At 55.1% G+C, this 11,563-nt stretch overlaps 1 protein-coding gene across 1 annotated transcript; it reads right to left on the bottom strand.

Annotated features, from left to right (window-relative positions):
• Positions 1-2,268: 2,268 nt before the first annotated feature.
• On the bottom strand, positions 2,269-9,526 carry GSTZ1 (glutathione S-transferase zeta 1). Its single transcript, XM_021711824.1, has 9 exons — positions 9,509-9,526; positions 9,191-9,242; positions 6,864-6,931; positions 6,229-6,309; positions 5,795-5,920; positions 4,717-4,795; positions 4,173-4,225; positions 3,489-3,538; positions 2,269-2,798 (listed from the first exon to the last, which is right to left on the bottom strand). Exons 1-9 carry the CDS (start codon positions 9,524-9,526, stop codon positions 2,672-2,674), a joined length of 654 nt encoding a protein of 217 aa, XP_021567499.1. The 3' UTR covers positions 2,269-2,671.
• Between the last annotated feature and the right edge of the window lie 2,037 nt (positions 9,527-11,563).

The raw sequence follows: 11,563 nt of genomic DNA on the forward strand, positions 1-11,563 counted from the left end.
TCCTTCTGCTTCAACCTTCCAAGTAGCTGGAACCACAGGTGTGCACTACCATGCCCAGCTAAATTTATGATTTATTGTAGAGCTGCAGTCTCACCAAGTTGCCAGGCTGGTCTTGAACCTGTGGGCTCAGGCAATCCTCTTGCCTTTGTTTCCCAAAGTGCTGGGATTATAGGCGTGAGCCACTGCATCTGGCTTCTTTACCTGATTTAGATGTCCTTAAAACCCACTGGCTTTTGCCACCAATTTTAGGATGGCTCAGGTGAAACAGATTCATATTTCTTTTTCTTTTTTTTTTTTTGAGTTAGAGTCTCACTCTGTTGCCTAGGCTAGAGTACAGTGGCACGCCCGTGGCCACTGCAGCCTCGACCTGCTGGGCTCAGGCGATCCTTCCGCCTCAGCCTTCCAAGTAGCTGGAACTACAGATGCAAGCCACCACGCCCAGCTAAGATTCATATTTCGATACTGTCTAGAAGACCTTACTGAGTTGAAATACATCAGTGCCTAGAAGTCAGACAAGCAGATAGACAATAAATATATGAGGCTGAGTTAGAGCTCATCAAGGAGGTTTGCAGGAGTATGTGGAGGGACAGAACTCAGTAAGAGCAGGTGCCACTCCTGCAGTCACTTCTGCAGGCATCCCAGCTTCCAGCCTGTGGCGGCCGCCAGGGAAGACTTGCTGCATGTCGGACTGGATGGAGGAAGGTGGTACGGCCATCGCCAACTGAAGTAGCACAGCCATCAGATTGTTTTCTTCTAGGAAAAATCCCAAATCACTCCCTCATTATGCCTAGTTCTTTCTAGAATCATTCAGGTCAAGGGACTGGCCTTGGGTCATCTGTTTCTGAACCTAGATGTAGATTCTATCTAGTTCTCTCCCTTCCCAGAAGCCTCTTGAAGACTTTCTCATTGCCTGGAGATAAGATCAGGAAGAGCCAGGCAGTGGGGAAACTGATAACCTCTGCAGTGCTGGAAATTCTTTTGGATCAGCTGGGCTCCCAAAGGCACTGGGAAGGTGGTCCCGGGAACACAGTCCTGGGGATGGGCAGCCGCAGCCCCGTGGCCAAGTCCAACCCCCAGGGCTTGCCTGCCCCTCCCCTCTGGTCTCTGCAGGCCCAGGGAGGCACTCTGCCTTGAGAGTTGCCGGAAGACCCTAAAGTGTGGGGCCACCCTCCTTTCCCCTGAGTTAATTCTACCTTTAAAACCCACAGGAGTGTTATCACCTTCAACTTCAGCATTCAAGTCAAGAGGTGAGGACTCCTGATTTCTGGGCTGAAGAGATTAGTCTTTTACCTCAGGTACAGGCTTCTTGTGGAGGGCCCAGGTGAACCTTCTCCGGCAGGGCAAGTCTGGAGTAATTTGAGACACAAGGTCCATATGGCTGCAGGGTGGGACAGGAGGTCCCATTGAGTCATGCTCATCATGGCTGTGTCTCATCTACCTTCTGCTTCTCTCTGGCTTTGCCAGGACAAACCTGCCTCAGAAAGAAGAGTGCCCACTTTGGTCATGCTAGAGTCTGAACCCAGGCCGTCTAAGAGAGGAGAGGCCACACAGGAGCCCAGGTGAGCCTAGGTGCCTGGGGCTGGAGAAAAGAGACTCATGACTGAGAAAGGTGGCTTCCATCTGAACCAGACACATAAACCTCGATTTCCTGCTTAACCTCGCCATGCGGGTGGCATGAAATCTCAGGCACGACACACAAGGTCACCTTGTTTCCCCCCCAGGAGTGACCCCAATCTCCCTGCCATATCTCTGCCAAGAGGTGGGCCTGGCACCTTGGCCAGCCAAGCACGGTCAAGCAACTGCAGCCCGTGGGGTGCAGTTCCCTGGCGGGTCTCCCAAGCTGGCCAGGTCAGCAGCTCTTCCCACTGCCCGGGGAGCCTGTGTCCCACTCCCAGGACCACTCGTGATGACCGATGCCCAAGGACACACTCCTGGGACTGGTCTGAACATGCTGCCCCTGAAGATAAAGGACTGTGCTGAGGCTCAACTTGTCCCCTGGGCCAGAGCACTCAGCCACGGCCCAGATCCTCACCCAGGAGCACAGCCACTCACGGGATGCCTGCTTCCCTGCCTCTCGGGTCTCTTCTCTTTTGGCTCTCGTCTGGGTCCCTCAGGCAGGCTTTGGGGTTTCTCTCTCTCTCTGGTTCTCAGGTCCCTGGGGCCAGGCCTGCCACGGGGGCCCAGGGGCCGACTGCCTTCCTCTGCTGGCCGTGGCATGGGGGATTCCAGTTCAGACAGACAAGAGGAGTCCTGGGCTTCCATTGAATCTTTTTAACCTTTCATTTCTGTTGAATGCAGACAGGATTTCAGTGGGGCATTCTTTGGAATCGGGCATGATACGGGGCCGTGAAGAGGCACTTGAGCTTCCGTAGGGGGCTGCAGTCAGTGCACCAGGCACGTGACCCCTGTCTCACTTCATCTCCGTGACTGCTGGACACAGATCACAGGGGTGTTCTTGCTCGCTCCACTCCTGGCATCCCCTCATCCCACCCACCCCACATGCAGATGAGGAAACTGAGGCAGAACGAGGTTCAGCAGGAAGGCAGATACAGGGCTAGAATTCTCATCTCCTGCTTCCTCAGAAAGGACCTGTTCGTCTTCAGGTCTGTTGGGCCCACCCGGCTTCTGCTCCTGTGCCCCTCCTGCTCATGCCAGCGGGCAGGGCTGGGAGTTAGGCCCTCAGCTCTGCAGGTGTGTCCGGCTGCCGGCAGGGGTGAGACACCTGGAAGGCCTCCAAGGCCAGCAGCGACTTGTTGATGCGTCTGATGGTGGAGTAGGGGGTGAGATCCACCTTATACCTGGAGAGAAACGGCCCCAAGCCAAGATTTTCAGGGACACCTGGAGACTGCCCTGGGGGCAGCGAGGGAGCAGACAGCAGGGCTGGATGGGGTCCGGGGAGGATGAGGATGGCAGTCCTGCTAGGGACGCCTCCTTCATGGGGGATGGCAGGTCCTGTGCAGTGTCGTCTGGCATCTGTTACCTTCTGTTCCTCTCTAAGCAACAACTATTGATTGAGAACGTCCTGAGTGTGAAGCCCAGTGCTAGACACTTCCATATACAGACTGTTTCTCCCCCATGTCATAAGCTTTCAGGGGCAGGGAATGTGCCACCCGTCTCCATATTACTGATGCCCAGCACAATGCCATCCACAGAGGGGCTCGTCTGTGCCCTGTGGAAGGGCTGACGGAGGAAAGCAGAGGCAGAGCTCACTGCTAGGCACCGACAGCCCAGGGATGGCAGACGGGTGCCTCGGAGTGTCACCAGGTGAGCCAGCTCCTCTTAGGAGTAGGGCTTATGTACAGGGATGGCCTGGGCTGTGGTGGCCTGGGAGGGGCACCACCCTGATTTCTTATACCGTCTCTTCCAGGCCACAGTGGCTGGTGGCCTGACACAGCGGCTCCTAGGCCTGCTGGGGAAGAGTGGCTGAACTCGGGGGCTTGATTGTGGGCGCTGCCAGGAGAGGGCAGGGGGGCGGGGCTCTCTCTTACCTCTCAGCATTTGCCACCTGAGGCACTAGGCACAGATCAGCCATGGTCACCTGAAAAAGGGTTGTGTGGCTTGTACCAGGTGAGCATCTCAGACTCACTGGCTGGGCTGGATATGTCCCTGTGAGTACTGGGGGTGCAAACCCCTGATGCTCCCATCTGCTCTGGCTCTTCCCCCACTCTTGTCTACCCTGACCTGCCTGGGTTTGTCCCCAGAGCTGAGGTGCCCTCGTTGCCCTGACAACCATTTTCATGGGTGGCCAGAGAAGATCTGATTGCCTTGGTGGAAGTTACTCGGCTTGTTGAACACGCCATCACCAGGCACTTAGTGATGGATCCCAGCAGGGAGGAGATACCCATGGTGAGGACCTTGGAACCAGAATTACCACAGGTGCAGGGCCTTAGCCTGTAGGAGCCAGGGCACCTGGATCCTAGAATCTCAGAATGGGGAAAGAATGGAGAATCATCCAGTGTCGTCCCTCAAGGCTGCCCAAACCGCCCTTCCTCTGAGAAGTGAGCTGAGGCATGCCTCATGAGCTGACTGCTTGGCACAGAGATCCCCCCATGGCCTGCTGTGATGCCTCCGTAGGAAGCTCCAAGCACCCTGCCCTAGGGCAGGGGGAGAGAGGGGCATCCTGGGGTCAGCATGAGGGAGGAGGCCAAGAGGGCAGGCCCGGGCAGGCTCACCTCATCTCCCACGCAGTACTCCCCTGCTGTGCTCTGCAGGATCCGCTCCAGAGCTGTGGTGGGGACAGGAAGACTCTTACTCTGGGCACAGGAAGGGACATCAGCCTCCGCCGTTATGAGACAGGTGCCCATCTAGGTGACAGGCCGGGCCTGGGTGTTGGAGGGAATGTGGTGCCAGGCCTGGGGAGGGTTGCTGGAGGTTTGTGATGCTTCCTCAGACCTCTCACTCCAGCCATTGCCCACCCCAAGGGGCTGGCTCTGCACGGGTCTTGGCCTCTGGCTGGAGTGGGCGAAGAGGCAGAGATGGGGCTATCCAGCTCCCAAGGGCTGAGGACTGTGGGCTCAAATATGGAGGTTCCCAGAGGGGACGGAGCCTGAGGCCAGGCTTGGATGCTCACTCAGCCCACTGCCTCTCAGCCCTGCCCTCCTCCCTGCCACCGTCAAGACCCAGGCAGCCTAGGTGGTGGGTTCAGGTGCCAGGCCCCTGCGTGGGCCATTTCTCTGAACGAACGCCAGGGGGCAGCGCGAGGGAGTGAGGACTCACCGCCAAAGCCCACAGAGATGACGTTCTGGGCCCAGGTCAGCTGCTTCTCCTGGCCCACTTGCTTCAGGACACCCAGGTTCTGTGTGGCCCAAGGAAGACCTGTGATTGCTCTGGGAGACAGGCAGGGCCCCTTCCGCCAAGCCCTTCTGGGAGACTAAGTGCCCACCTGCCCTGGCTGTACCTGTCCCCCTTCCCAGCTGTGTGAGCCCCTCCCATCAGGGATCTGAGGTTGGAGGGAGACGCCCCATGCCACCTTCTTAGGCCACCCCATGGCCTCTGAAAGCCACGTAACTGGCAGAGGTGCACACGAGTCGGGGCACTGTATACTGCCATATCTGTGGCAGGGGTGGCCATCACCTAAGGCCTATCTCCCTGGCACCCTCTGGTCTGAGAGGAGAGAGAGTGTGACACGGGGTGGGGCGGGACGGGGCCGTGTGTGGGGCTGGCTCTCAGGTATTCCTGCTCTGACTCCCTCTTTGCACTCCTGGAACCACCTTACTTCTGGGCGTCAGTTTCCTCATCTGTAAAGTGGAGACATCTGACTGCCCCAAGATTCTTCGTTCAAACAATAACATGACACGGGGGCGAGGGCTCAGGGGCACGAGGCCCCGGGCTTGGTCCCTGCTCTGCTACTACTGAGCTGTGTGACTTGGCAAAGTCACCCCATCCTTCTGGGGCTGTTTGCTTGCTCACAAAGTCAGGAGTTGGCACAGATGAACTGTTTCAACACTTCCTTGTTTTGTCAGTGAAAACTTTTAAAAAATACAATCCTACGAGAATCCTAAGCTCAAACAGAGGGAAAGTGAGGCTGCTATGGTTGAAGGTGGAGGCCTGGACCGTACCCACTCGGCCTCCCCCTGAAGCCCCCTGTCCCACTACGAGTCCCTCTAGACACCTCCCTGGAAGCCCCTGGGGAGGCTGATTTCTGGGATTCCTGTCCTCCACCCCCGCCACATGGTCTCGGTCAAAGCCCTGGGGAATCCCCGTGTCCTCCGGTCACCCCCACCCCGGGCACCTCACAGCCAGTGTGCATGTATGCCTGAAGGTGAGGGGCGGAGGGAGACGGGAGGATGCCTGCCTGCAGGGGCTGGATGCCGCTCGCGATGAGGTTGGAGATCATGCGTACGCTGGCCCTCTTCCTGGGGTCCTGAGGCAGAAGTCGCGGAGTGGGACGAGTCTCGTCCAGGTACTCGATGATGGCCAGCTGTACAGAAGGGCGCAGTGAGGCAGGGAGAGGGCCCAGGACCCTGGCCTAGGAGGACAGGCCAGCAAACTTCTCCTCTTCACTGCCATCCCCTCCGCCCCTCCCACCTCCTCAGCTTGAGCCCTGGGAAGCCTTTCTGGACCTTATCCTGCAGAACTTAGTCCCCATATGCTCAAATCTCCCTTTGACCAGTATTTATTAAGCGTCTCCTGGATGCTAAGCGCCTTGGCCAGCCAGGCGAGGAAGAGCTGCCAGGGCTCTCATTCCAGGCAAGGCTCCTGCAGGGGTCCCCCAGGCCCTGTACTCACTGACTGGCCAATGGTTATTCCATCGATCTTCAGGACTGGCACCTGCTTCATGGGGTTCAGTGCCTGGAACTCCGCAGAGAACTGTGGAGACAAGACCCTAGGGAGGGTGCCCGGCCAGAGTCGGCCAGAGCAGAACCAAGCAAGCAGGAAACCTCAGGATGCCGCCCACACAGACCCCTCTTCCTGGGAAGGCCCTAGCTCGTAGGCCCGGGGTAATCCCTAGCGTACCATGCAGTATCCTGAACCCCAGCAGCTGCTGAACTGCAAGGCTCCATCCCACACCTGGCCATGGGCTTTCCCAGCATCTCACGCTGCAGCCACCAGGGCAGCTCCTACCCTAGCCGGCCATCCAGAGGGCCCAGCATGAAGCAAGGACCCTCTCTCCACTGGGCCTCCCAGGGTCAGCACTGGACAGCCCAAGGCCGTGATGGAGAGCATGGAGCCTGGGCCCTTCCTGGGGCTCCTGCCACTGCACAATTTGCCACCTTGTCCCAGGGGAGACCAGCAGCCTCTTCAGATCACAGGGACCACAGGATATTGCTCACTTCTCAGGGGTGGACAGCCCCCCCACCTCCCACTTGGTACCTCTCCAAGACCTCCAATGCCACTTCGTGGCCTGGGGACAGCCTCCGTACCTGCTGGCCCCCGTCCTTGATGAGGTTGATGGGCATCGTCTCATAGTCAATGCCTTTCAAGGCCAGAGCTAGGAGAGACCGCAGACAGCAGGGTTGGGTTGCAGCCTCCACCTCCACTCCCAAGGTTTCACAGGAGGCCGTGGTGGGGGAAGTTTCTCCATACTGCTAGAGGGTGGAGGCCCAGCCCGGCACCATCCCCTTCTCTCCAGCTTTCCTTGTCACCACCTCTTCCCCCACCCCAGGTGTGCAGTGCCTCTCACCCCTGAACTCCTAGCACCCTCACTCTCTGGAGACCCCAGTGGGGCCCTTATGCCCCTGGTGCTGCTATAAAGGTGTGTGTCCTGGCCACTGTGACTCTTGGAGGACAGCTGGTGTGTCCTGTCACCTCTGTCTCTCCAGATCTTTACACAGCGGGGAGTGGGGTGTCTTCATTGGAGACATGGGATCATTCCCTCACTGGGACACCTAAGGGCCAAGGAAGGGTGCTCAGGTGACCACAGAGCACACACGACAGCTGGCACCCTTCCTCTGTTTGGAAGAGTCTTCCAGTCCATTCTCTGTTCTCAGAGATGTTTACAGATTCCAGGCTCTTTGGCAGTCTCGGGGCACTTGTGACTCCAGAGGCCAGATGGAGATCCCTCTTGATAATTTCCCTTGGCAAGCTGAGGGTCAAAATGCGTGGGTCAGCCCTAGTGGAGAAGGCTGTATGTGTGTGCACGTGTTCAGGCACACTTGGGTACTAAACTGTGGCAATGGCCCGGTGAGGGGAGGGGTCGAGGTGGGTGGCAGTGTGAAGAGGGCCAGGGGAACACCACCAAGCTCCTCCTGGCGCTGGTCACTCCGCTCTGGAGGTGGAAGTGGCTGGGGCTGAGTAGGACGCAGGCCCCAAAGACAGCCAGCACCCACAGATGGAAGTGCTCCACAGACTGACCGCTCCTACTGCTCTGCTCTGCCTAGGCAGAGGGAAGTTTCTCTGGGCACCCAGTGCTCTTGCTCATACCAAGGGACTGTGGGGCGGGGCCACAGAGGGGATGGTGGGGGATGGCTTTGCAGTTAGGGCCAGGCTCTGGAGGCAGGCTGCTTGGGTTCAAATTTTATTACATCCATTTGCTGGCTGTGTGGCCTTGGGCAAGTAACTCAATGGGCCTCTGTGTCTCAGTTTCCTCACCTGACAAGTAGCATAGTATAGCTATTAGAAACATGGGCTCTGCACTGGACTGTGTTCTTAAAAATTCAGTGGTCTGCATTTATCCTTTCATGTATCATCACTGAGTAGGTATCAAAATCGCAATGCATATAGACCTACGCATTGACAAATTTCACTTGTACACAGCATAAATATCTTAATATGTTAAAATTAGAAATGACCATGTGCTCTGGTGAATCACTACAAATACTACTCCTGCCTAACTTTTAATTAATTAACCTCTACTTCTCAGTTTCCATACTGGTACTCTGGGACCCCCAAAATCATCTTATTTATATTAAGATTATTGTAAAAAAAAAAAAAAAAAGACAAATTGTATGCAAAGTGGTTAGAACAATGCCTAGTAAATCATAAATGCTCAATAATTACTACAAAAAGCAATATTTCCTTATTAATGCTACATTACACTTATATGTTACTTATTTTCAATTTCGAAAACGTGGACTCTGGAATCAGACTATGTGGTTCAAATTCCAGCTCTGCCTCTTAGTAGCTGCTTGATCACAGGCAAGTTACCAAGTTATTTAACGTCTCTCTGCCTCAGTTTCCTCATCTATACAATGGGGAGAATAATAGTACTTCCCACCTAGGTTGAAATGGAATCACGCACACAAAACCACTGAGCACAGAGCTCTTCCTCAGTGTGGGCTGCCATGACTGTGACCTTCGCCCAGGACATTCAGCTGAGGGAAGGCTGGCTCAAACGACTCGCCCGAGGGCCCTGGCTGAGCCTCCAGGGTGACACTGCCCAGCTCTGTTTAATGTGCCAGATTAAATGAGATAAGAACAGAGGGAGGCCAGCTGTCCCCTGCTTGTTACCAGGAACTTCTGCATTTTGTGATCTGCCTTGGGTAGGGTTGCCAAGGGACTCTGGAGTGTGGTGGTAGGGGTTCCAGGAGAACAAAGATCCTCTTCCTCCCACCTCCAGCCTGCACTTCCTGGAGATGCCATTCAGGGATCGGGGCTCCAGGAGACAGGATGCTGGTGCCAGGGTGGTGGTGGAGGGCAAAGTCCTGTGTGACTGAGCGCCCCTTCCCCCTGGGGCCCATTTTGCCCCCGGGGCTTCTGCACTGCATCCCACCTTTACCAGTGCTCAGCATGGTGAACACACAGCTCTTACCACTTCGGACTCTCCAGGCACAAGAGCTTCGGAAATAGGAGTAGAGGATGGGCTGGGGAGAGAGGAGAAAGGTGTGTGTGAGCTCATGAGTGGAGGCTCCCAGCTTCGGGAGCCACGGTGGGTGCCGGCATTGCTTCTTCCCACCCCACCAGATTTGCCTCAGGCCTCACTGGGTCAACTCAGGTCTGACTCGGAGCTCTCTAGGCCAGAGGCTCCAAGAGTCCGGCGAGATCCTTTGGCTCCAACCTGTGCAGGCCTGACTTTCTGAAGGCTGACAGGCCCCCTAAGGAGCAGCTAGCCTACAAGTGTCTTCCTTACCTTGCCTGACTCTGTCATGGTGCTGCAGTGACCACTGGTTTCCAGAGAATGTCGCCTCTTACAGAGCTTCGGGGCAGGGGCAGGAAGCTGGAGGGGGCGGATCTCATGGGCCAATGGGAGGGCTGGGCTAGACAGGGAGAACTTTGACTCCAGTCAGAAAGGGAATCACTTGCCAGCTTGTAGGCAGTTTCTTGCGCTCCTGGTGGAGCCAGGTTTGGTGTCCTAGGCAGTGTGTCCTGGTTTTGATTCAGAGCTTGTGTGGGGGAGTGGACTGGGAGCTGGCATACTTGATGTCTGGATCAGTACAGAACCCAACTCTATGTGAGCAAATCCCTGCCTTAAGTCTTCACATCTTCGCTTCTAAGGTGAAAGGTTGCCGTACAGTGACGGCATAGGCTCCTTCCAGCAGTGGCAGGAAGACCATGAATTCTAATTTTTTGATGCTTTAGTGCCCATCCCCTTCCACATCCCCTCTGCCAGTCTTCCAGGCTCTCAGCTGGCCTCATAAAAATAGCTGGCACGTATGCCTACTCACTTCTAAGGTGAGGACCAAGCTGGCAATCCACATGGTCCTGTCTGGCCCTCAAAAGTGTCCTGTTTGGTCTACACAGTATTTAAACATGTTTCAATTAGCTACTGCTGTTTAAAAATCAAGACATTTCAGATTCAAGTCCTGTTTTGTTTTGTCTTAAAAAAAAAATCCAGAGATAGTGGATTTGGTTCCTAAGTAGCAGCAATTGACTGGAGCAGATGAATGGCCCCCATCCGTTGGGGCACACTCTCTCTGGCCTGCCATCACTCACACCTGGCCACTTTTCTCATTTTTTGTTACCTTCAGGCCTCTGGAAGCAGTGGAGTATGTGAACTCTCCTCTGAAGTTTAAGGGCTCAAAGTTAATTTCTCTGGTATTTCTTGGGTATCCAGTATTTCAAAGCAGGACCCAGGAAAGAGCTGCCAACGATTAGCACTCAAGAATTCTCCTGCAGACACGAGTGTATCCATATGGACAAGGGAAAATTTGATGGAAGTTCTCACCTCAGCTAGTTTATCACCCCTCTGACTAGAGACATTTCACGAGGTTCCCTCTCCTACCCCCAGCACATCAAGACAGCTTCCACCAGCCCTGGCACTGCCAATTCAGCCTTCTAGGCAGGCAAGGCATGAGTGGAAGCCCAGGCCTCCCAAGGTGGTTCCCAAGGCTAGGAGTCTCAGTGTGTCCTGAAAGAAACTTTTGTGGGGAAAGTAAAGATGGTCCTGGCACAAGGTGATGGGCAGCAAGTGTCCTTCAAAGAGGAGGAGTTGGGTGGCCACAATGGGGACTTCCTTATTTGAAGATGCATCCCTTTTCTTACCCCTGGCACCTAGATACAGGAACTGCTGGTGAGGGATGGACCCACTGGATAGAGGCAGGCATTTGATTAGAATCCCTGAGGAAATGTCTCCCCTAATGACTTCAGCCTGTGCAAAGGGTGACCAGAGGCATGCTGGATGCCACTGCCCTCTGCCTTATGGGCCAGAACTAGGACACCTGAGGCTTCTTAGGCAACTACTACTCTTTCAATAACTATATAAACTACCTCATATTCCTTTCTGCACTTTAAAGCTAAGTTTTAAGCCCCAGTATCCATCTCATCAGCACTCCCAGAAGAATTCTGTTCCCAATACAAACACACATTCTGATTCCTCTAGCAGATTTTATTTTTAAACCATCTCTTACACATGATTTTTAAAAGACTCCTTAAATCTCATTTGGGAGTGGGAGGACTATGCATTATTAACATGACACAATGTCCCACCTGACCTGCCACCTTCCACAGTGTCACAAGAGCCGTTCTTGGTGTGTATAAAACCCATCCCAGCAGCTATGATCACATGTCGATTCTCGGCTACTACGATGGGGTGGCCCCGGGGGGACTCCCCAAGTGACTGTATGGCGGCCCCTTCTCACCCAGGGTCGTTCTTTTTTTTTTGAGTTGGAGTCTCACTCTGTTGCCCAGGCTGGAGTGCAGTGGCACGCTCATGACCACCACAGCCTCGACCTGCTGGGTTCCGGCG

Source organism: Carlito syrichta, unplaced genomic scaffold (genome assembly GCF_000164805.1).
Source record: "Carlito syrichta isolate Samal-C Ts95f unplaced genomic scaffold, Tarsius_syrichta-2.0.1 Scaffold302712, whole genome shotgun sequence".
NCBI lineage: Eukaryota > Metazoa > Chordata > Mammalia > Primates > Tarsiidae > Carlito > Carlito syrichta.

Excerpts from the sequence above, each read along its gene's own strand:
- GSTZ1 (XM_021711824.1), bottom strand. Across the intron at positions 6,932-9,190 it reads TGCCTGGAGAGTCCGAAGTG|CTCTGGCCTTGAAAGGCATT; the intron begins GTAAGAGCTGTG and ends GGTCTCTCCTAG. Across the intron at positions 2,799-3,488 it reads CAGGTGGCAAATGCTGAGAG|GTATAAGGTGGATCTCACCC; the intron begins GTAAGAGAGAGC and ends GTTTCTCTCCAG.